The sequence below is a fragment of the Phoca vitulina genome, unplaced genomic scaffold (genome assembly GCF_004348235.1).
Source record: "Phoca vitulina isolate PV1807 unplaced genomic scaffold, GSC_HSeal_1.0 scaffold7, whole genome shotgun sequence".
NCBI classification, from domain to species: Eukaryota; Metazoa; Chordata; class Mammalia; order Carnivora; family Phocidae; genus Phoca; species Phoca vitulina.
In genome coordinates this window covers 38,957,525-38,979,013 of record NW_022589710.1, presented here as the reverse complement: position 1 = coordinate 38,979,013, position 21,489 = coordinate 38,957,525, and the positions used below count along the sequence as shown (strand labels likewise).

Sequence of the window (21,489 nt, the reverse complement as noted above, 5' to 3'; positions counted from 1 at the left end):
CCCCGATGCCGGCGGAGAGGCCTTTTCGCCGCCGGTAGAGGTGGCCGCGCGGGGCGGGCAGCGCCGAGTGCGCGGGGCCCGGGGATGGTGCAGTGATGGGGGAGACCGGGCGGCCGGGCTGGGGGGTTCTGCCCGATCCCTCTACCTCTTTGCTTTCGGTTTCGAAGCGGCTGCCCCGGCTGGAGAGCGAGCCGCAGATTAGAAGGTGCGCCCGGGCTTGGCTTCCCTGCGGGGGATGGGCGCACAAGGGGGCGTGTTGGGGAAGGGGTGCACGTTGGCAACTTTCCCCGCCTGAAACAAAGGTGTATCGGGGAGGAGGGGGGGAGGAAGGGGCCAGCGGGGATCTCCGGCCCGGAAGGTTGACATCCCCCCCTTCCTCCGGGCGGAGAGCACCTCTGAGGCCGCCTTGGGAGCGCGGAGGGGGGCGCCAGTTTCAGTGGGAGCTAGGGAGCCAGGGCATGGGAGTGAGAAACACCGACCCTCCTGAGTTTGAGGCTGAGGACTTTCCTGAAGGGGATGGAACCGTGCCAAGATGACCCTGCTGCTTTCTCCCCAGAGTGCATGGAAAAACTGGGTGATGGTGGACTGCACACCTGGGTGTCCTCTCTTCTCTGAGTCAGTGCCCTGAGGCCCGGCCCAGCCGCCTGGCCGTCAGCTCTCCATTTGCCCTCTCTGATTCGCGGTCCTCGGGCGGGAGATGCAGGGTTGAGATGGGGACCATTACAGCCCTGTTCATGGCAAGGGCAGGGAGACATTGGTCTCTTTCCCAGGTGTCTTCCTTCCCCTCTTTCAGCGCCCGGTCAGAAGCTGACCCCCTTTCCTTCCTTCCTCTCCCAGGTTTCCTCGGGGGTAGGTTTGGTTGTCTCAGGTACAGAGCTCAGGGCGCTAGGCTGTTCTGATGCCACTTCAAACCCTCCCTGGAGAAAGAGATCAGGACCCCAGGGAGCTGTGCCAGAGTAACCTTGGGGGCTTTGCTCACCAATTCTCCTGTGTTCTCAGCACCGAGTAACAAATGCGCTGTGACTCTGGCCTTTGGACTTTGGTTATATTACCACCTGGATTTCTCTCTTTGCTATAAACAGGAAGAAGCGTAAAATATAGGGCTGAATGGCTTAACCGGGGGGTGGTATACTGTTTTTCTCTCTAGAGAACAAGTGGGCCGGCTTCTAGGTCGCTGGTGTCTCCAGCCCCAAGCTGGCTTGCATGTGACCACCAGTTTCCATTCTGTGGCAGGGCGGCCCCCATTGCCTTTCTTCCTCTTAGAAAGGACGGCGCTGTGAGAGTTGGGTTTTCCCCTGGTTGCGGGGCAGAACTACATCTGCTTGCCTGTGGAGACGGAAGGCACTGAGGGTGGTGGGGAGCTGGACTGTTGGGTGCCTCTCCTGCGTGCTCCTGTAAATGGGCTAATGATACCAGTGGTTGGGCCGGGGTAGGCCGTGTTGCTCTGGAGACATGGATGAGGTGGGCTGGGATGAGATTTGGCCTTCCACCCCAAGGCTTTGTACTGGGGACAGAGGGGGGTAACTGGGAGACAACAGGTCCTTGGAGGCCAGATGACAAGCTGATATAATGTTGACTTTGGCCATTCAAAGGCACTGGAGTAAGGGAGGTTCCAGGACCGATGAGGGGTGGCAGGAGAAAATGAAGTCCCCTGAGTCCTACATGTGTGGTGGAAGTCAGGTGCAGGTGCTAGACCAGAGAGCACCACCAGCCGACTTGTAGGGACCTTTCCCTTCTAAATGGGTAGGGTTGATTATTGCTCAGCCCCCCACTGGGTTTATCCCAAGCTGTTTACTCAGAACTGAGAGTAAGGATATGGAGGCCTGACCTCCCCGCCCCAGGTGGGGACTGTTCCTCAGATGTACTGACAGTCTGATCGAAAACGATACTCCCCTGACTCCCTCTCTTAAAGCAATGAGGCATGAAGTTTTACATTTGTAAATGTAAAGGACCCAAGGCTCCTTGAAAGATGTGAAGCAAGTTAGGGAAACTTATACTGGGTTTATTTCACTTGTATCAGATTTATATATTGTTTCTAAAGCGAAAGGTGTCATTTTGCAGGAAAGGGCTAAATTACAGCTTCTGTGATAGGTAAAGCTCCGCGCTGGTTTTAAAAGCGTAGTTTTTCATCGGAAGGCACTGCCGCACGCAGGCCGCAAGGGTTTTTCTTCGGCCTCTGCTCTCCGGACATCCTAGAACTCCTTCCAAGTAGGATTTTCCCCGGTAGACAGGGTCCAGCCTGGACATCAGGGACAGTCACCTTCCAAGCTCTGAGAAGGGTCTCTGATGATGTCAGGGACTCTGATGTTACAAGTTGAGACCTGGGTACAGGCAGTAAAGTGAAGCCGTTTGGTCTTATCAGAGGCCATATCAGATCTGGCTGTCCTTGAGGGAAGGGAAATCTAAGCCCGCGCCCCCCCTCCCCGCACAGCCTGGCCATTTTCAAATTTGTATTCCTTTACTTTCCTCCTACCTTCTCCCCTCACCCCCGATTTATAGGCAAGGTGGTTTGGGTTTTCTTTTTCTTTCTTTCTTTCTTTCTTTCTTTTTTTTCTTTTATTGCAGGAACATTCCTTTTAAGGTGTGGATAATTTCTGTCTTGGCAAACTCTCAGCTCCCTTTGTGGCAACACCTGGCTAAGGAGGGAATGTCAGAAGGGATGTCAGGAAGAAATACAGCCTTTCTGGCCAGGTCTTCTGCTTGCTCTACCACCCCATCTCAGAAGTCAGAGGCTTTGTATTTGAAAAGTGAAGCGGAAGCGGATTTTGGGGACGGGCTAGGAGGCCGCACTTTTGGTTATGGTTTCCCTTCAGGGAAACTGAGCCACACTGAGAGTTAGGCCAGTGGCTGTGGTATGTGTGACGGTCTATGGGGGGCAAGTTTTCCTTTCCTGCGATTTCACCGTGTTTGAGACTCAAGCACTAGAGGAGTCCCTGATAAGATGAAGACCCACCGATGGAGTTTAGGAACCCAGTGTTTGGTTTCTGATGCCCATGGGCCTCAGACTCTGCACTGTGGGATGCTCCATGCTGCTGTGATTTAAGGAAAAGGAAGTGGCTGTCACCCCTGCGACTCACATCCCTGGATAGAGCTGAAGCTGAATCAGTCAGGTCTCATTCCCAGATAAAAAAGGAGGGCCTGCCCTCTTGCCTGTGCTCACACCCATCCTGCAGGTGTGGGCTCCTACTCTCCTCCACCCAAGGCTGTCCTCAATGTTCATTTTAACATCAATCTCCCTATATATACATTTAGTGGGGTTGAGGCCACAGAGTGGTATTGGTCCCCTGCTCCTTCAAAGGATGGTTCTGAAAGGTAACTTTCTACCCTCCTCTGATGTTGGTGTTTCTATCTTTGGGGTTGGTCACAGTCCTGTCTGGCAATGTGAGGAGTAACCGAAGTCATTGCCAATTTCTGTTTCTGACCATCCAGCTGCCCATTATCCTTTACTCTGCTGGCTCCCCAACAGGGAGCTTGATATCCTTTCAGGGCTCTTGGCCCCAGTGTGACTGGTATTGTAGAAGGGACAGCGTCCTTGAAATTAGGGCCAACAGTGTACACGGACAGGACTTGGGTCTCAGGTTGCTCCTTCCTGCTGCTCCATCCTTTAGAAGCATAACAGTTTTAAAAGAAATAAGACTTGCATTGTCAAATCCTAACCTCATGTAGGGAGATCTAATAGAAGGGGGGTGGGGGCGCATAATCTGAGAGCATTTTCTCCATTCCTTTCTACTTTGGAAGCCCCGCCTTCAGAACACACTGGATTAGCCATTTCTGACTGCTTCCGCAGTTGAGCTTGAATGATGAATGCTTTCTAGCTGGTTCATTCATTCACTGTTTCCTTTCAGTTTTTAAGGGGCACCCCATCACATCAGATTCTGGAATGGTCCGTTTCCATCAGAAAGGTCACTCACCCTGAGTTTTCGTTAAGGCCTCGATACCAGCCCCGAGGATCTAGGGATGCCAGCCAAGAAGGAGATTGAAGAGCCACAAAGAGAGGATTCTTTTCTGGACTTCTGAAGGGTGATTCATGCTTCAAGATAAAATGTGCTTCCTGGGCTCCATGGTTTCAGTGCTTGCACGGGCGGTGGAGGGACGGACCCGGGTGCCTCGAGAAGCCCACCTTATAGACAATAATCGATGTGCTTTGGAGCAATGGTGGGGACCTATTTTTAGCCTACTGCCAAACCCTACCTTCTTTTTTATAGCCATCCTTGGCCAGATCCCATTCTAGTCTGTAGGTCCCCCCTCCCTCTCATTCCCAATCCAAAAGGCCTTTTGAAAGCCAGGACTAAGGCCGCCAGGGTATTGGTCTTACTTTCAGCTCTCTCTTAAAACAAATATGGACAAGAAATATGTCAGCACTGGGTAACACAAGGAGCAGCTCCAGATTTTTGTTTTTCTAACTGTGTTTTTGCCTGCTACAAACAAGGAAATGACTTCCATACGATGACCTATAGGTGCCTTGAAGCTTTCGTAGCGTCTACACAGTTTCTAGCACATGGTGAGTGTTTGTTAAATCATCAGCTGTGGTACATGGATGTGATCAGATACTCAGATTTCTAGGTCATTAGGCAATGATGTCGTTTGTGCAGGAGCCGATGCTTGGCAAAACCTTCCAGAATCAGGAAAATCTTGGATCCCTCCCTGATTCACTTGTGTGATCTTGGACAGCCGATTTCAGCCCTCCGAGCCTTAATTCCACAAATGGAGCTTCGGCTGGTTTCAGTGATCATAACAATGATAACAGTGACAGCCACCATTTATTAAAGACTTACTGTATGCCAGGCATTGGGCTAATCACTTGACATATGTTCTCTTTTTCTCACGGCAATGAGATAGCTACTACTAATTATCCCCATTTTACAGCTGGAAAAACTGAAGCTCTGAAAGATAAAGTGATTGCACATGTCACACGACTAGAAGTGCCCAAACTGGAATGTGAGCTGGGAATCTGTCTGATTCTGTTGTGTTCTATAACCTTGGATCAGGGCATGAAACAAGTCTTGAGGAGAAAGTTAACGTGGAGATAGTGTCAGTAAGATAGAAGAAGGAGAGCTGATGTGGATTAAACACAGCTAGTTAAAAGGAGATGGAAGTACAGAATCTTATTTGAAAAACAACATCCCAATGAATGTTCAGGAAGGAGAGAGAGGTTGGTACCCTGCACTGAGGAAGTAGACCAGATGGCCTGGGAGTTACTATAAGGGGAACAGACTCTCTGCTTGGCATAGGAATGTATCTCATAAACCCCATTTCATTTTGATGCCAAAATTTTTCTCTCACTGAACAGACTCCCTGGGCAGCGTTTTTCTTTCTGTCACCCTACTGCCACTAGTCATAATGGCTTATCTTTGCAGATTCTTGACTCCAGACCTCATCCTCCAACCTGGTTTCTGGGCCTTCCCCTGCTCATCATTAGAGTCCAGCTGTGGAGACCTGATTCTGACTCTGGGGTCCCAGGTATACTCTGCAAAGGGTAGCAAGCACTGGACTGTCCTGTTCTTCTGAGAAAGTATTTGTGGCCACTGAGTGTTCCCTTCAAAGTCACGGGTTAGTTCATTGAGATGATTCTCATAATTTTCATCCATATTTGTTCCAGGCAAATTAACTCTAAGGCTCTTCTACCATTGTGAAGTGTTTGTGGAAGAGGAATGAAGATTGAGGTGGTGGTCTGGGGAGGTAAGCGGACCCCACTTTGAGAGTTAGCATGATGGTGTATAGTGGAGCATCATCCTGGGGGGCAGGGAGATTTGGGTTCTCTTGGCTCAGTGACTCCGGCCACATGACATGAGTGCTTTGGCCTTTCGTTTCCTTATATGTAAGATGAGAATGTTGAAAGAGAGATTCTGTAAATCTCCTCCAGCAGTAATGCTGGCTGACCCAGCAGAGTCTGGACGACTTGGTCCTTTCTCAGGGAATAATTCAGCTGGTCTAGAATTGTAGGAAGTTAGAGCTCGGAGAACAGAGGTGGGGTTGAAGGAGAAAGAAGCCAAATTAAGGGACAAAGAGCAGGAGTTAAGTCCCTTCTTGGGAAGGGGGACTGGGTTAGGTCATTCCTCCTTTGACTGTTTAAGTGGGGCAGCTGAGAGGTGGCATCTGTTTACCCTGTATTCACCATCTCCTGAACTGTGAGGAGCATGCCTTGTCTCTTGTCTTAACACTTAAACTTCACACTCCCCTCATCCTCCAACTGTCCCCAGCCAAAGGCAGCAGGGAAGTTGTGTTTTGGCGTATGTTGCACATTCTGCACTTGATTTGGCAGACTCTAGGGCATGGTTCAACCCAGAATCCACACCCCAGCCCCCCAGCCCAAGGCTCTGGGACCGTGGCGCTTTGACCGATGCTTTCCAGGTGACTTGGAGTTAGTGAGAACATGCCTCCTCTGGCGGCCCTCACTCCCCCTGGAAGCTCAGCCCAGGAACTCAGGGAGTCACAGCATTTCTGTTCATGGATTTGGGTCATCTCAATTTCCCTTTGAACAAAGCCATTTGTCCAAGGACCCTTGGATTCTGCTGTCTGTTGGTACATCGTCGATTTTCATTTCATCATATTCAAGGTTGAGGAGCAAGTGAATTCCCACTGAACCCACCAAACCAATCTTTTCTGTCCCCGCCTGCCTTGCTTTTCCTCTTGGTTCCTTACTGTCCTTAATCCCATTATTTCCAGGGAGTGGTTACCATACCACTGGGAATATGAGAGATGATTTCAGTTGGTACAGGGACAAAACATTTCATTTAAATAGCTATGTTTCTAATGAGTTAATGAGTACAGAGAAACAAGACTTATTGGGTTGTACTCAGAAAGTGACTTAATTTTGTCTCCCATTGTCCCTTTATGCTTATTCAGTGGGATTCGTTCTTCTCCTGTCCTGGGATGAAAACTCAGGCCCCATAACAGTCTGGGTCATTCTTAGGCAGTAGAAGGTCCTGTGGTCACTGTAAGTCACGAAACATTGCCTCAATTCAATACTTACTCTGTCCAGTCCTTTGTCACTGGGCTGGGAGGGACAGGAAACGGCTTACTTGGGCAGTACTGGTGTCTGCTGGCTTTTAGCTTCCCGGGCCTAGCAGGTATTTGATGCTGATTCTCTCTTGGGGCTGTGTTCATGGCGTCCTCAGAGACTCCTTCCCACCCAGTTGCTGGGATCATTCACTTCTGATTGTCTTGAAAAGAGCAAATTATCCTCTATTCTAGATCATTATTCTTTCATCAGCCCATAAAACCCAGTGATTTACCTCAAGCTTCTTCCAGCTAAGGTCCTATAGTCTGTCTGGGTGGCCCTCTTGGACAAGACCTGCTCGGGTCTCATGCCAGCCTTCTCTTGCATATGATGAAATGAAAATCTCTAGCTATATGTGTATCAAAACCATAATTGTCACAAGAAGCCCGTGACGTCACGGATACTATTGCTCAAGATAAGGCTGCAGCACATATTTAAAAATTTAACTTAAATAAAAAGGTTAACAACAGCTAATACTTGAGTGCTCATAATGCCAGGTACTGTTTGCAGTCCCAGAAACATGCTCTTCCATTTAACCCCTGTGGGGGAGATGCTTTTATTATTTCCATTCTACAAAACGAGCAAAGAGAGGTCGAGCAGCTTGTCCAAGGTCATAGAGTTGGCATCAGAGCCTGGATTCAGATGGGAAGAATCTGAGCCTAGAGCGTGCTTTTTTGACCCACTCCATGCTGTCTCTGCCCACAAGGGTGGTGGGCAGCCATAAGTCATGAGGTGAAAAGCAAATGGTTGGCAAATGCTGCCTTAGGGACGTAAGTGTAGGTTCTTCACTGTGGCATTCAAGCTCTCCGCGTTGCCTTTCTGGCAGTTCCTCTGCCCTTTACAGGAGCCTTATCCCCTTGTGCAAGGACCCTGAGAGACTCATGCCCCGCCCCATGTCTTTTTTCCCCACCCAGAGGGCCCTCCTCTGCTCTTCTGCCTCCCCAAATCAAAGTCCTTTCTCCAAGTCAGACTCATCTTTGCTGCAAGGGTGTATTTGACCAAAACCACTTCAGCTGGGATCTTTTACTCCTCTTGGTATTTCATTACTATATCGGCAATTATTATGTGCTTTTCTGCAAAGAATAGTGAAGGGCAGTTAGCAAACCCAGATTCTGATCTCTCTGTGTGGTTAACTGCCTGGTGCTAACTTGTGCAAGACCTGAGACCTCTCTGAACCTTGGTTTCAACATTTTTTTCCTCCAAATTTGTATTTAAATTCCAGTTAGTGAACACACAGTGTGTAATAATTACAGGTGTGGAATTTAGTGATTCGTCACTTACGGAGGACACCCAGTGCTCATCAGGAGTGCCCTCCTTAATCTGCATCACCTATTTCCCCATGCCCTCCATCCTCCCCTCCTGTAATGGTTTCAACATTTGTAAAGTGAGAGTGTGGGTTAGCTCCCTTCAGTTTTCAGTATACCATGATTTATGTTTACCTTCTTGTCACCACTAACCTCTAAGCTCTTGAGGGCAGGAACTGTGTGTCTTGCCGGTCTTCTACCTCCCAGGACTCTGCACAAGGTTTTACACACAAAATGGATTGACTATTAGTTGGTTGACTTGTGGGAAACACTGCTCTAAGTCTGCCCTGGCCTTGACCAACTTTTGTGATTCGTCTTCTTCTGGGTTATCAATGTTTGGGTTCAACCTGCTGCCTTTTGTCTTTGAGAGACCTAATGTAATGCTGTTAAAGCCCACACGCCTTTATTGGCAGTGTCAAAATCTAAAACGTTCTAAAACCAAAAAACTTTTCTTTAACTCACGTTATGGCAATACCGGCTCAGGACGTATCTTCTTTGCAGAGCGTGACTATTCATAGGTCTGACTGCAGAAATGTTAATGTGCTAAATTGAGGTGCTCGCCCCAAACCCTGCTGTGGGGATTATGTAATCCATGGGATGTGTTCTACATCACCTCTTAAAATCTAAAAAATTCTGAATTCTGAATTTGGGATAAGGGATGGTGGTGCTGGGTAGTGTTTGTCCACAGAGGTGCTGTTGGCATTGCAGGTGGGACTGGCCTTTGTTAAGCAGGACACGTGTAACATCAGAGAACCTCACGTTGCCCTTGCCTGGTCGGCCTTGCCCTAATCCCGGCTCTGATTGCAACATGACTTTGTTTACCAATTTGATTTTTTAAAAATACTGCATTATGAGATCATGTAACTTGATTTGTAAGTGTTTTTGGTGTCTCCTTAAAGTTTGTGCCTCTCTTGCCTCACCCACCTTACCTAATCCCAGCCCTGCATGACTCCTGAACCAAGGCTTTCCTCTTCCCATGTCCCTGTTTCTGGGATGAACTGGTGTGTCCTTAGAGTGGGAGCTACCTGCTGAGTATTTGCGGCTCAGTTCAACCTGTGGGGTCCTGTCGGCTCCTTGGCTGAATCAGCTCTCCAGAGAGACTTGTAAACTGGTTCCTGGAGACATTTCCTATATCTGGATGCTTTTTGGAGCCCAAGTGAGCCTGGTTCCTCTACTTCCTTCTAGGACGTGATGCAGCTACTCACGTGAGAGTCAGTCTGGTTGATAGTTTCTACAGCTACTTTGACCTGACATTAAATAAATAAATAAATAAATGTATACACACACACACACACACACACACACACACACACACACACACAGATGCTCCTGGGAAAACATGAAAACAATAGAAAAATGTACAATGATGGAATCTAAAGCGTTCCATTGTGTGTTTTTTTAAAAAGTACTATCTATGCCCAATGTGGGGCTCGAACTCATGACTCTGAGATTAAGGGTCATGTGCTCTACCAACTGAGCTAGCCAGGCACCCCTCCATTGTGTTTTATTCATCTTTTTTTTTTTTTTTTAAGATTTTATTTATTTATTTGACAGAGAGAGACACAGAGAGAGAGGGAACACAAGCAGGGGGAGTGGGAGAGGGAGAAGCAGGCTTCCTGCTGAGCAGGGAGCCCGATGTGGGGCTCGATCCCAGGACCCTGAGATCATGACCTGAGCCGAAGGCAGACGCTTAACCACGTAAGCCACCCAGGTGCCCCTTATTCATCTTTTTGATGAGGGAACTGAGAGGTGATAGAGTTGCAAGTGTTTGTAGAAGAGCCAGGCTCAGACGTCTTGTTTCTGGACCTTCCATTGGCACTCCAAGCTGGCAGGCTGCTCCCTTCCTCTTTTCCCAGGCCCTGGCTGTCCTCAGATGGGGGAGGACTCATGAATCAGTTAGCTATCCCCTCTTGATTGAAAGATACCTTTTTTTTTTTTTTTCCAGCCCTTAGTCCTTATTTGGCAGTGATGCGTGTGCTTATGGGAATTCAGGCCATCTTTCTCCCACCATTAAATAACCATCCCTCTCAGAATCTGAGCCCGAAGTATTTCTGGCCTGCCTTTTAACCTAGTGGAGGTCCTCTGAGATCACTTCTCTATCCCTATTCCTGTCCGTGATTCCTCACCATATAGCGTTTTCCATAAATATCCGTAAGCATCCTCTTACATACTGTTTACTCATCTTCTCATCCATTAAGAAGATGTTCCCCAGACCAATCCTGGCACCTATTTCTTTGACTTCTTCTAAACACATCTTTGCCTCCAGACATTGAACTATTTATCATTTCCCAGGCCCTATGGATGCCTTGTGGTCTTTTACCCATCATCCTTAGGCAGGAAAATGCTGAGATATAGTATAATTTAAATTAATCATGGAGATGAAATTTCCCAAAGGTGCCCAATTGAATAGTTTTCTTACACCCCATAAGTTGACCACATTATCTGTACACCCATCATTCAGGAGCCTCGTGCCGATATCCGTAACAGATCGTTAAATTTCTTCCATGGCATGATCTTTTGAAGCCACTGTGATTCTGTTCACCCCTTGATTCGCCTTGGCACTGCAGTTTCCCCTTGATTCTAGGGGCACATGATCTGGAATGGTGCCCCCTTTTTGTCTAGCAAATATTTGTAATGCCTTCTGATTACCCTGAATAAAACTCCTAAATAATACGACCTACATATACACATGTTAAAAAAAATCAATATAATACCCTAAACGTAACATAAAAGAGAAATAAAGGAAAAGTTAGTTACAATACAGTGTCATGTATTCTAGTATGTAATTGCTTGGGGACGACTACGCGGGAAACAGAAGGAAGAAGTCAGATGCTTGAGCGTGTACACAGACTCACGGACTGTAACAGCCACAGACACCCACAGGGCACAGGTGTGTTGTGTGGGTCACTCAGGTACCAGGAGAGCTGCCGCTGAGGTTGACGTGATTTTCCCGGATGGTCAACCCCTCTTGGTCAAGTTCCAAAGAATATGAGGTACAGTATCCCCTCGAATTGCACTGTGATGGCATTCCCAGACAATTCAGTATATGTTAAGACCATGCAAAAATCCTCTGTGTTTATTTCAGAAAGGGAGTTTGGTTCTAGATGCAGATGATTATAAATGGGATTTTCACTTCTGTGAATATCCAGTGGAACGTTCTAAAGTCATGTGGGAGAGTTTGTTTGTGGACCGTGGTGGGAATTCCGGATTCCCACCTCTAAGGAGGACCTGTAAGCACCCTCATCCACCATGGTGCTGACCGAGGCTCCCTCCAACCCTGGGGTCCCCATTGAGAACTACTAGTCTGGAAGTCTGGAAGAAGGACTGTGTTCCAGGTCTGGGCTCTAGCACCTCAGTGTTTGCATGACCTTAACTCCGGATGCCTGGCTCTCCTCTCGTGATGGGGGTCATGATGATGCATGTGTCCTGCTGGCATTTGGGATTGGGGCTTGCTGTGCTCTCCTCCATGGCCAGAGCATCCGTGTGTACCCCACAGCACTTTTCCTATCTACAAGTGCTCCCTTGCTGTGTGGTTTTTTTCTTAGCATTTCAGCCTCCTTAGGTCTCTGTTATCTAGGAAAGGAGGAAGGGAGAAAGGATACCCCCTCATCGCTGCTTCTCCAGCAGCTCTTCCACCTCCATCCCTCCACAAGCAAACTTCTCAAAAGAGTTATCCTCAAGAGTCATCAGTACACACTGTCTCAGTCACCTCCTCTTGTGGTGGTTCTTCCTTACTGAATGGCCCCCAGTGACCTCCGTGCTGCTAAATCTCTCCAGCCCCTGTCTGACTTGCCTCTGCAGTTGACCATGGCCCCTGACACCCCCCAGCTCCCTCCTCCCTGACGGGGTCCTTTCCTGGGGGTCCTCCTACCTCCTTGGCCCTTGCTCAGACCCCTTCACAGTGCCTTATCCTCGGTCAGCCCCAGATATCACCGCTCTCCCCTTCTCCCCAGCAGCCTCGCTCTGTGTTGCTTCATCCAGCTGAGGGCCCTTGACCTGCCTCCAACCAGAGGCTGTGGGCAGCTCAGACTTGGAGCATCTGAAAGGCAGCGCGTAGTGGGTTATCTCTCCCCCTCTCCTTGTATCCTCTTCTCTCAGAGAATGACACTGCTATTGCCCAAGTCAAAAGTCTGGGTGTCACCCTTGACTCGCGCCCCCTCCCTAGAAATCCCTGCCAAGTCCTGTCAGTCCTGTGTGCTTTATTTTATTTTTTTGAGAGAAACAGAGCGTGAGATGGGGTGGAGGGGCAGAGGGGGAGGGAGAGAGAATCTTAAGCAGGCTGCTCGCTCAGTGAGGAGCCAGACTCGGGGCTCGATCTCACGACCCTGAGATCATGACCTGAGCCAAAATCAAGAGTTTCACTGACTGAGTCACCCAGGCACCCTTAGTCCTACTTTCTTAATAGAATAGTTCTTATATATCTTCAATAATTTGAGTTGGCTGCTCGACTCTTGTCAGCATTCAGGACTGCAACCTCTACTTACTGTCTAGGCTGGATCAAGATCTTTAGAGGTGGTCAGCACTGATGCACTTATAGTCCCATAAATAATTAAACATAAATTAATATAATTCTAAGTTCTAAGATAGAGTCATGTGTTTAGAAACAGCAAAATTTATTGGTGCACTGAAGCCATAATAGCTTCTTTCTGACTCCCTCTCATTTTCTCTCCTTTTAAATAATTTTCATTGGTGCCCCATCGCGGCAGGCGCCCTAAGCACGTACGCCCAGGCCAGTCGGGTGATCCAGGGCCACGTAGAATGGCAGCTTCCTGTGGCCCAAGAAGGGCCTTTGCCTCTCCAGCCTTTTCGTGTCCCTGGTGGCCCAACACAGATCCTGAGTAATTGTTTACTGAACATGTGAATGAATGCATGAATAATGAGATGAACTTGAAAGGGCTTAAGTGAAAAGCACTGTGAGAAGTGAAACTTACTGTTACAATTAGTTTTCTGGTGTTTGATAGTAGGATTTCCAAGATTTTATATTTCCAGTGTTTCGAAAACAACCAGCCCCACTCTTGTGCTTCAGTTTTCATACTCCAACCTCCTTAGCGCTGAGTAGTCTGCACATAAAAGATGTGTATAAGGACTTCTGAATTAATAAATGAATTTGTACAATGTGATGGTTTGCTTGATTCCCTTTAGCCCCCAGGGAGGCTGCTTCAAGAGACAGCGGTAACTGTGTGTTGGGACCACACCCAGCTGTGACTGAGGACACCAGGGTGTGTGTGTGTGTGTGTGTGTGTGTGTGTGTGTGGTGGGAGGGAGGTTTACTCTGGAGTCAGGTGGTGGCAATGGTGGTGGGCTGTGGGAAATGGGGCACGCACCCTAGAAAGCCTGTGTGAGATCTCCAAAGGGAGGAATAGGGCCTACAGGCCTAAAAGAAAAGCCATATGAATAGGACTAGCCACAAAATCTGGGGGGTCTGGGGAGAAGAAATATCATATAACACCTCGAAGGCTGTGGCTTAACAAATATAACCTGACTCCTTATGGTGGGCTTGTGGACAAAAGAGATGCCAAAACATCCCCAGAAGATATTAACTACATATAATAAGAATAGACCCAAGGGGCGCCTGGGTGGCTCAGATGGTTGGGCGCCTGCCTTCGGCTCAGGTCGTGGTCCTGGGGTCCTGGGATCGAGCCCCACATCGGGCTCCTGGCTCAGCGGGGAATCTGCTTCTCCCTCTCCCTCTGCCTCTCCCCCTGCTCATTCTCTCTCTCTCTCTATCTCTGTGTCTCAAATGAAAATAAAATCTTAAAAAAAAAAAAAAAAAAGTAGACCCAAAAGGTGAATCAGTCCTGCCCTCTGGTATTAGTAGGGAGGCCTCCTGGAAGACTGGTGATCTTGGGGAGAGGAAGGAGTAAATGGATGGAGAAGTAAGAAAAGGGGAGGTCGAAACTGGGAGAGGAAATTTTGGCAGAGGTGGAAATTTTGTGCCCAATGCCTACATGTGATGACTAATGTCATCCCTGGATTCACCCTCTATGTCTGCTCCATCCCTGCCCCACACCGTCTGGTGGAAGGGGCCCCTTTGTTGTGTTTTTTTTCTCCAAAACTTTTTATTTGGAAGTCATTTCAAACTTATAGAAAAGCTGTCAGACTAGTACAAAACACCCAATATACTCTATCCAGATTCAGTCTTTTTGACATCTGGCCTCATTTGCTTTATCACTTAGGTTCCCTTTCTCTTCCCTTTCTCTGGACTATTTAAGAGAGCGTTGCCTACATCATGGCCCTTTCTTTGTAAACCCTTCAGTGTGGGTTTTCTAAGAATAAGAATATCATTTTATATAACCTTCAGCAAATTGAATGTTGATATGATACTTTATCTAATCTGCTGGCGGTATTCCAGTTTTGTCAACTGACTCAATAATGTCCTTTATGGTTTTTCCCCCCTCTCCAGTACAAGGTCCATTCTGGAATCCCATACTGCATTTAGTGGTCATGTCCCTTTAGTCCCCTTGCATCTAGAACTGTTCCAGAGCCTGTCTTTGGCTTTCAGGACATTGACATTTTCGAAGAATATAACATTGTCCTCCCCCTTTAAAAAAAAAATAGAATGTTTTTCCCTTTGGATTTTGTCTGATGTTGCCTCATGTTCAGACACTGGGTTATACACTCCCGATGGGGACATAATGAATGACATTGCGTTCTTTTCAGTGCATTACATCCAGAGGCACTGTCTGGCCATCTGCCCCTTATGTGTGATGTTAAGTTTGAGCTCTTGGTCAAGGTGTTGTCTAATTTCTTCACTGTGTGTTTACTAATTTGCCTTGCTACTAATCAATCTGTGGGGAGACACCTGAAGACCATATAAATATCCGGCTCATCAACATTTTGCCTCTAGTTTTACCAGCCATACTCTCTGGGTTTACAGGTATTTCTGGATCCTAGGCAAGGGGTAGTTCAAAGCTGTCTGGGACCAAACAGGTGGCCCATTTCCGGGATCTCACACAGGTGCCCAGCCCTGTTGAGTAACTGCATTTCCGGAGTAGCCTGCCTCTTCTGCTCCCACCAGGAAGAGCAGCTCATTTGTCATTTATTCAACTGGCGTGTAAGCATGTTCTTGCAAAAGCATCTCAGCTTTACTTGGGCACAGTGGGGCGTAAAAAGAAGGCTCGTGCCCTCTCGGTGTCTTTAAGGAGCCTAGGATGGAGTCAGGAGACAAGACTTGGACTCGCTGAAAGGTAAAGTGCAAATAAGTTGTCAGCACTATGACCCCACCAGGCAGCTCAACCAGAGCTGTCCCATGTCCCTGGAGAAATAGGTGCCCTTAGGAGTTTGGGGAAGAGGAATGAATGGGCTAAGGGGGGGTGCAAGGATCTTTCGTTAAGGAGGGTAATCTTTGAGTGGGCACTGAAGAACAAGCAAATATGGGTAAACAGGGAGGAGAGATAAGGGCACTCCAGGAGGGCGGCTGTGTGCACAGAGGCGGGGAGATGGGGTGTGGATGGTGTTACTGGGGAGCAGTGAATTATGGGCCGGCCAGGATAGGGCCAAGTGTTGGCGCGGTGGGCAGGATCGACTGTGCGACCAAATCTTACTGAGTTCCTACTTCATGCCAAATATTTTAAAAATAACTTTTCCAGTTCTCAAAGTAATACGCATTCAGTATAGGAAGTTCAGAAAAGCAGACATATATAAAGAAAAAATTTTAATGAGATCATTCTTTCATCCAGAGATAACTGGTCAACCATGGTGTATTTCCTTCACTTGTAAGGTCTTTAACATTCTTCTGGTATCAGACTTGTTTTGGTTCATGGATTTAGGAGCCCTTCTTATCCCTCAGGGGATATTAACTGTACCTTTAAAAATGTTTCATTCTGTTGACTTTATTTATTCTGTTTTCTACCTATAACTTCTGTTCTCAAATTTGGAGCTTCTTTGACGGTTTTGGTTTTTGTCAAATGTTTGGTGAGTTATGGTTATGTGTTCCTCTCTTTGTATTGTGAGGTTTTTCAGTCACCACTCTGCGAATCCCAGTTCTGTGCCAGTCACTGGTTGTGGGCAGGAGGGTGGGATGTGCCTGCTAGGGACTGGTGTCTTAGGTGTTCCCATTGCCTCCCTGCCCCAGTGTCCGGGTACAAACCTGGGTGGAGGGGTGGGGTAGGGGCCCACTTGCCCAGCTGCTCCAGATCCAATCACCAACCATTCAGGGCTTCTCGTGCCCCGCCCCCATCCCCGATGAGCTTGCTCCAAACTTGAAGCCCCCAGAGCCACTCTCCTGACTGAACACAGAACCCTCAGCCACACTTGCTTGGGTTCAGATCCTAACCCAACACTTATTAGTACTCTGACTTTGGGAAAGCTAGGTAAATCTGGGTCTTATTTATAAAGTAAGGATAATGGCCTGTACGTGAGGGTCACATGAGATCATGCATGCAAAGTTCTTAGACTGGTGTCTGCCATAGATGTGCACTGTATGAGCGCCAGTTACTAGGATTATTATTGTGATTACTTGTTTTCATGGTTTTATTTTGGGGGGTTGTGGTTTCTCCAGTTGATTTCCTTTTACCTTACCATCTTACCATCTTCAGGGAGCCCGTATCATTCCTTCTTGTTTTCTGGTGCTGTAATGGATTTATTCTTCCTAGAAAACGTCTCGTCTGTCATGTTCTGGGGCCACGGGGGAGGCAGGCACATGCCCCAGCCCTGCTGTCTTGATATAGTCATGCATTTCCTTCAAGGGCTTTTCTCTGAGTGTGTGCGAGCGTGTTATTGTTATCCATAATACATAGCTGGGGGCCTCCCAGCCGGGGCAGGACTCACCACCAGGTCTGGGTTACCGGATGCTGACTCTGGCCTGTGCAGGACTGGGAGGGGATGACTTCTCTTCTCAGCCTTCCTCAGGCTAGTTTGAGGCTGTCCTAATGGATGTAATGGGTCCTCTGTTTCCTTTGTCAAAAGGAATGTTAATTATTTTCAGCAGTCTAATTACGTGGCTAATGAGAGACTGACTGTGATAACATCCCTTTAATTACTCTTGCCTAAGTGCTGTTTGGAGCCATATTTTGAACATGTTGCAAGGCTCAGTGTTTTCACTCTAGATGGAGCTGTCCAGCGAGAGGCTGAGTGAGGGGTCAGAGCTGCTGGGTTTACACTCATGGTGGAAGTGCCTGGCAGCTGCAGTGGGGACCCAGCCTGGTGTATGGGGGCCTGCCCTCTGGGCCATTACTTAAATGAAGGGGACATTCGGATTGGGTCATATGTAGAGCAGACGGAGACCGTCACAGCTCCCTCAGAACACCTCATTCCCATCTTTCCCCCCAGCGTCTCTGCCCTTCAGGCTCCTCTTGGCCAGGCCTCCTCACTCATGGAGGACCTGCACCTTGTCCTGTCCCCCATTCAGCACTTGGATATTGAGTCCCTACTGTATGCTTTATCCAGGACACGGGGATGCAAGGATAAGGAACTCGTGGTTTGTATAGTTTTCTATAACAACATTTTATCATGCCCCTCCCTTCTTTGCCCAGGAGAAATGCCACGTATCTGGGTTCTGACCCCTACCACCTCAGATCTGTCCTCTGTAGTGTGGCCTTCCTGTGGTTTTGATGTGATGTCTTTCAGTAACTGGGCCTTCATGGGCAGACCCTTGGAGGCAGCTCTCCCAAGCCCCTGGGTGGACTTGAGTAGGCTGGGGGGGGCAGCTCACATGAGACTGTCCACCGTGAGCACCCACTGTCAACTGTGGGTGGCCCGTTGTTGTGGGTAAATGAAGTCCCCTATTTTCTGTCCATACATCCCCATCTCCTGTGACTCTTGTAAGAGAAGAAAGTGCTGGTAAAAACCTGGGCCCTCCCATTTTCTAGCTGTCGTTGAACGTCTTTGAGCTTTGCTTGCCTCCTGAGTAAATCCGAGTTAATGTGTGCCTCACAGACTTGTGGGGGGGATCAATGCGATGGCCTGTGTGGAAACTGCCTGGCACACAGGAGCTGCCTAATAAATGGTCTGGACCTTTTAAACAGTCCAAGCAGCACCCTAGACTGAGTTATAGCCAGAGACCCAGGGGCTGGCCTCATTCACCAAGAGCCTCTCCTGGCTCTCGGATGTAAGTCATGTAAGTCACTGTTCAGACAGCGGACAGAGACTTTCATGGAACAAGGGTTCACGGTCCCCCGCCCCTTCCATCTCACAATGGTTAACTAGGGCTGAGCCTGAGGAAGAGAAGGAGGGCAGGGGTGTCCGTTCAGATGAAACACTTGAAATGTGGCTAGTCCAACTGAGGGACAGAATTTTTTATTTTATTCATTTTTAAGAAGTTAAAATTTATTTTTAAATTTTTTTTTTTTAAAGTAGGCTCCACATCCAGCATGGAGCCCAACACAGGGACCGAACTCATAACCGTGAGATCAAGACCTGAGCTGGGATCAAGAGTTGAACACTTAGCTGATGGAGCCACCAGGCACCCCTAAAATTAAAATTTAAATAGCCACATGTAGCTAGTGTCTATCAAATTGGACAGTGCTGTTCTGGAGTTTGTAGAAAAACAATCTAGTTGTGTATTACTTGTTCTTGGCTTAGGCCTCACCTCCTGGCTTCTAGTTTTCTCATGTCCTCTTTCTAGAAGATAATCAAGGTGTACTAGGTTGCTGGCAAGGGTCACGTGAATCAAGGAGAAATGACAAAGTCTGGGCAGCATCCAGAAGGGAGATTTGGAGCCTCCAGAGCTATAGACATCCTGCTGAGATGGACGCAGCTTGCTAGGCACCTGACCTATCTTATTCTCAGTTCTGCCCCTCACTGTCTGCAAGGGCAGAGCCACCAGTTTGCATGGCGACAGAGGTGGGCAGTTGGCACTCAGATACGTGATTCTCATGCCAAAGAGGCATGATCCAGATGCGGGGAAATCACCTGTGTTAGTCAGGATTTTCTTGATTCCAAGTGACAGAAAACTTAAGCTAGCTGGAGTTAAAAAGGAACACTGACTTTCTTGTTAAAGTGGAACACTCAGGCTAGAGAAGGCCCTAGTAAAGTTACTTCGATTCTTTTGATGAGAAGCAGGTGGAAATTCCAGACCACAGGTCAAAAGATTTCACTTTCCCTCTCTTTATTAATAAGGGCATTGCCAAACAGCTGCCCGGACCCGCAGTTTCCAGCTCTGCCCACTGGGGGAGTCTCCAGGTCTGGGGGGCATGTTTCCTTGGCAACTGGGGCTTTGCCCTGGCCCATCTGGCCCCGTGGAGACCACCAGATGACTTTTGCCATCAGGGGCAGGGAATGTTTGACCCCGTAATTACACCAACTTTAGCTGCGCTGGCCTTGCTTTTCTCAAACTTGGTTTTTTGTTTTTTTTTTTTTTAAAGTAGGCTCCATGCCCAACATGGAGCCAAGGTGGGGCTTGAACTCACAAGCCTCAGTCAAGGCCTGAGCTGAGATCAAGAGTCGGACACCTAACCGATTGAGCCACCCAGGCGACCCTCAAACTTGTTTTTTAGCTCGCTCCTCCCTCAGGGTCTTTTCACTTACCGTTCCTCTGCCTGGAATGCTTTTTCCAAAGCTCTTTGAAAGGCTTCTTTGCATCTTTTTTGATCTATGCCCTACCTCCTTAGAGAAGTTTAAGACTTGCCCTCTAGCATCCAGTTTCTCTGTCTGCACTGGCCTTTCCCCTTCTTCGTGGCCTGCTATCGGACATTCCAGTAAGTCAAGGAGCTTTATTGTCTGTCTCCCCCAGAGGGATGTGGGCTCCCAGGGGGCAGGAACATTGTCTTGTTCACACTCAGTTCAGTGCCTGACCTTCAGCAGGTGCCCCATCAATATTTGCTGACCACTGGAATACAGCACCTTGAATAAACAAATCAGCCTCCACAGGACGTCTTGGATGAGGTCTCTGGTTGTTTAGAAATCTCTGGGGTGGCTTGGCTGTAGGAAGCTGGGAAAAGCAGCGCCCTGGGTGTCGTGCTGCTCAGGGAGCCCAGGCTTATCCTCCAAAAGACCCGGGGGGCCTTTTATCTGCCTCCATTGCTGAGGCAACAACGGAGCAGTGTCCCATCGCTGCAAAGGTGTGGGCTGCTGGCGTCACCTGTGCCACAGCCGAAGGACGTGGGCAGTGCTAGGGAGAGGCGGGATAGATAAATTCCTGGTCACTTAGTCGGTGGGGCTGTGAGGCCACTGTCCCTTTGCAGCTGCCAGGAGGAGCCTTGCTGGTCTCACGTGACCAGGATTCCAGGGCCCCTCAGCGGCCGCCTGCTGGGATCTGCAGCGGGGATTATTGATGAAGGGGAGGGGCGGCAGCTCTTTACCGTAACACATGCCCTCCTCTGGGACGGCAGCCAGGCGGCGAATTAGGGAGCCCAGCAGCTGTCCAGCCTTTCAGGCAGCAAGCGGCCGCTACCCAGTGCCGGGGGTAGGATGGGAGGGAAAGGGACGGGGCACGGGGCCAGAGACCACCCTCCAGGGTGTAGGGGATGGGTGGTCTGGGTTTGTTCAGAAGGGGACATTGAGAAAGGCGCGTAAGGTAGGAGGGGCTGGATGGGAGGAGGAAGGAAGGAGAGGAGGGTGACAGGACAGAGTAGCCCGCAGGTGAGACAGAAGACAGAGTGGTGAGTTGTCCGGCTGGCAGAGAAACCTAGATCCCAAAATGAGGGGGCATGGCGTGGAAGGATGGGGTCAAATGGAGTGTGTGGGCGGTCTGTCTCCTGTCTCCACCAACCTTCCCTATGCCAGTCAGGCCCAAGGGCTTGGGGCTCCTTGCTTCCCCAGGGGAGCTGAGCAGACACAGGCTTTCCCCTGGGGGGATTTGGAATTCCCGTTGCATTTGTACCTTAGCATGGTCTCTCCACTTGGGAAGTTGCCAAATCCACTTGTGTTCAGGGTTGATTTTACTACAGAACAAGTAAGAGCAGCGGTTCGGGGTCTTGTGGGAAGAACCAGGGCACTTGGAGTAATCAGAGAGCTCCCCCAGTGGGTCCTGGGGGCATTTCCTCTTTACTTCGTGGGCACCTGGGGTAGGGGAGATTTGAGGAAGAGGGGAGGGTGGGGGAAGAAGGGATGGCGTTTGCCTGCCACTTCCTGGCTTAGGTTCTGGGCCATGGAGATTGCGGGGAGAGTGGGGGCAGGTTTGGTTTTTAGGTTCTGGTCAGAGAAGTGGAGATTCAATCCCGCAAGCCCAGCTTACCCTAAATAGTTATAGGGGAGGGGAGAGAATGATGCAGAGGGAATTTCCTGCCAGCCGCTGATGGTTAAACC

General features: G+C 48.8%; 1 protein-coding gene across 5 annotated transcripts in view; it reads left to right on the top strand.

The window, feature by feature from the left end:
- The window catches only part of TMEM229B (transmembrane protein 229B), a 36,851-nt gene that overhangs the window by 753 nt on the left and 14,609 nt on the right, over positions 1 to 21,489 (top strand). The window contains exons 1-2 of one of the 5 annotated variants that reach the window (XM_032405366.1): positions 3,814 to 4,501; positions 5,358 to 5,550. The exons of 3 other annotated variants lie outside the window; for them this stretch is intronic. Coding sequence is in view for 1 of the 2 variants with exons in the window: in XM_032405362.1 (XP_032261253.1) it covers positions 96 to 205 (110 nt within the window). In the remaining variant the exon portion in view is untranslated. Of the gene's footprint in view, positions 1 to 45; positions 206 to 3,813; positions 4,502 to 5,357; positions 5,551 to 21,489 lie in introns of those variants that run through there. One more of the 5 variants, XM_032405362.1, reaches the window with a different exon arrangement.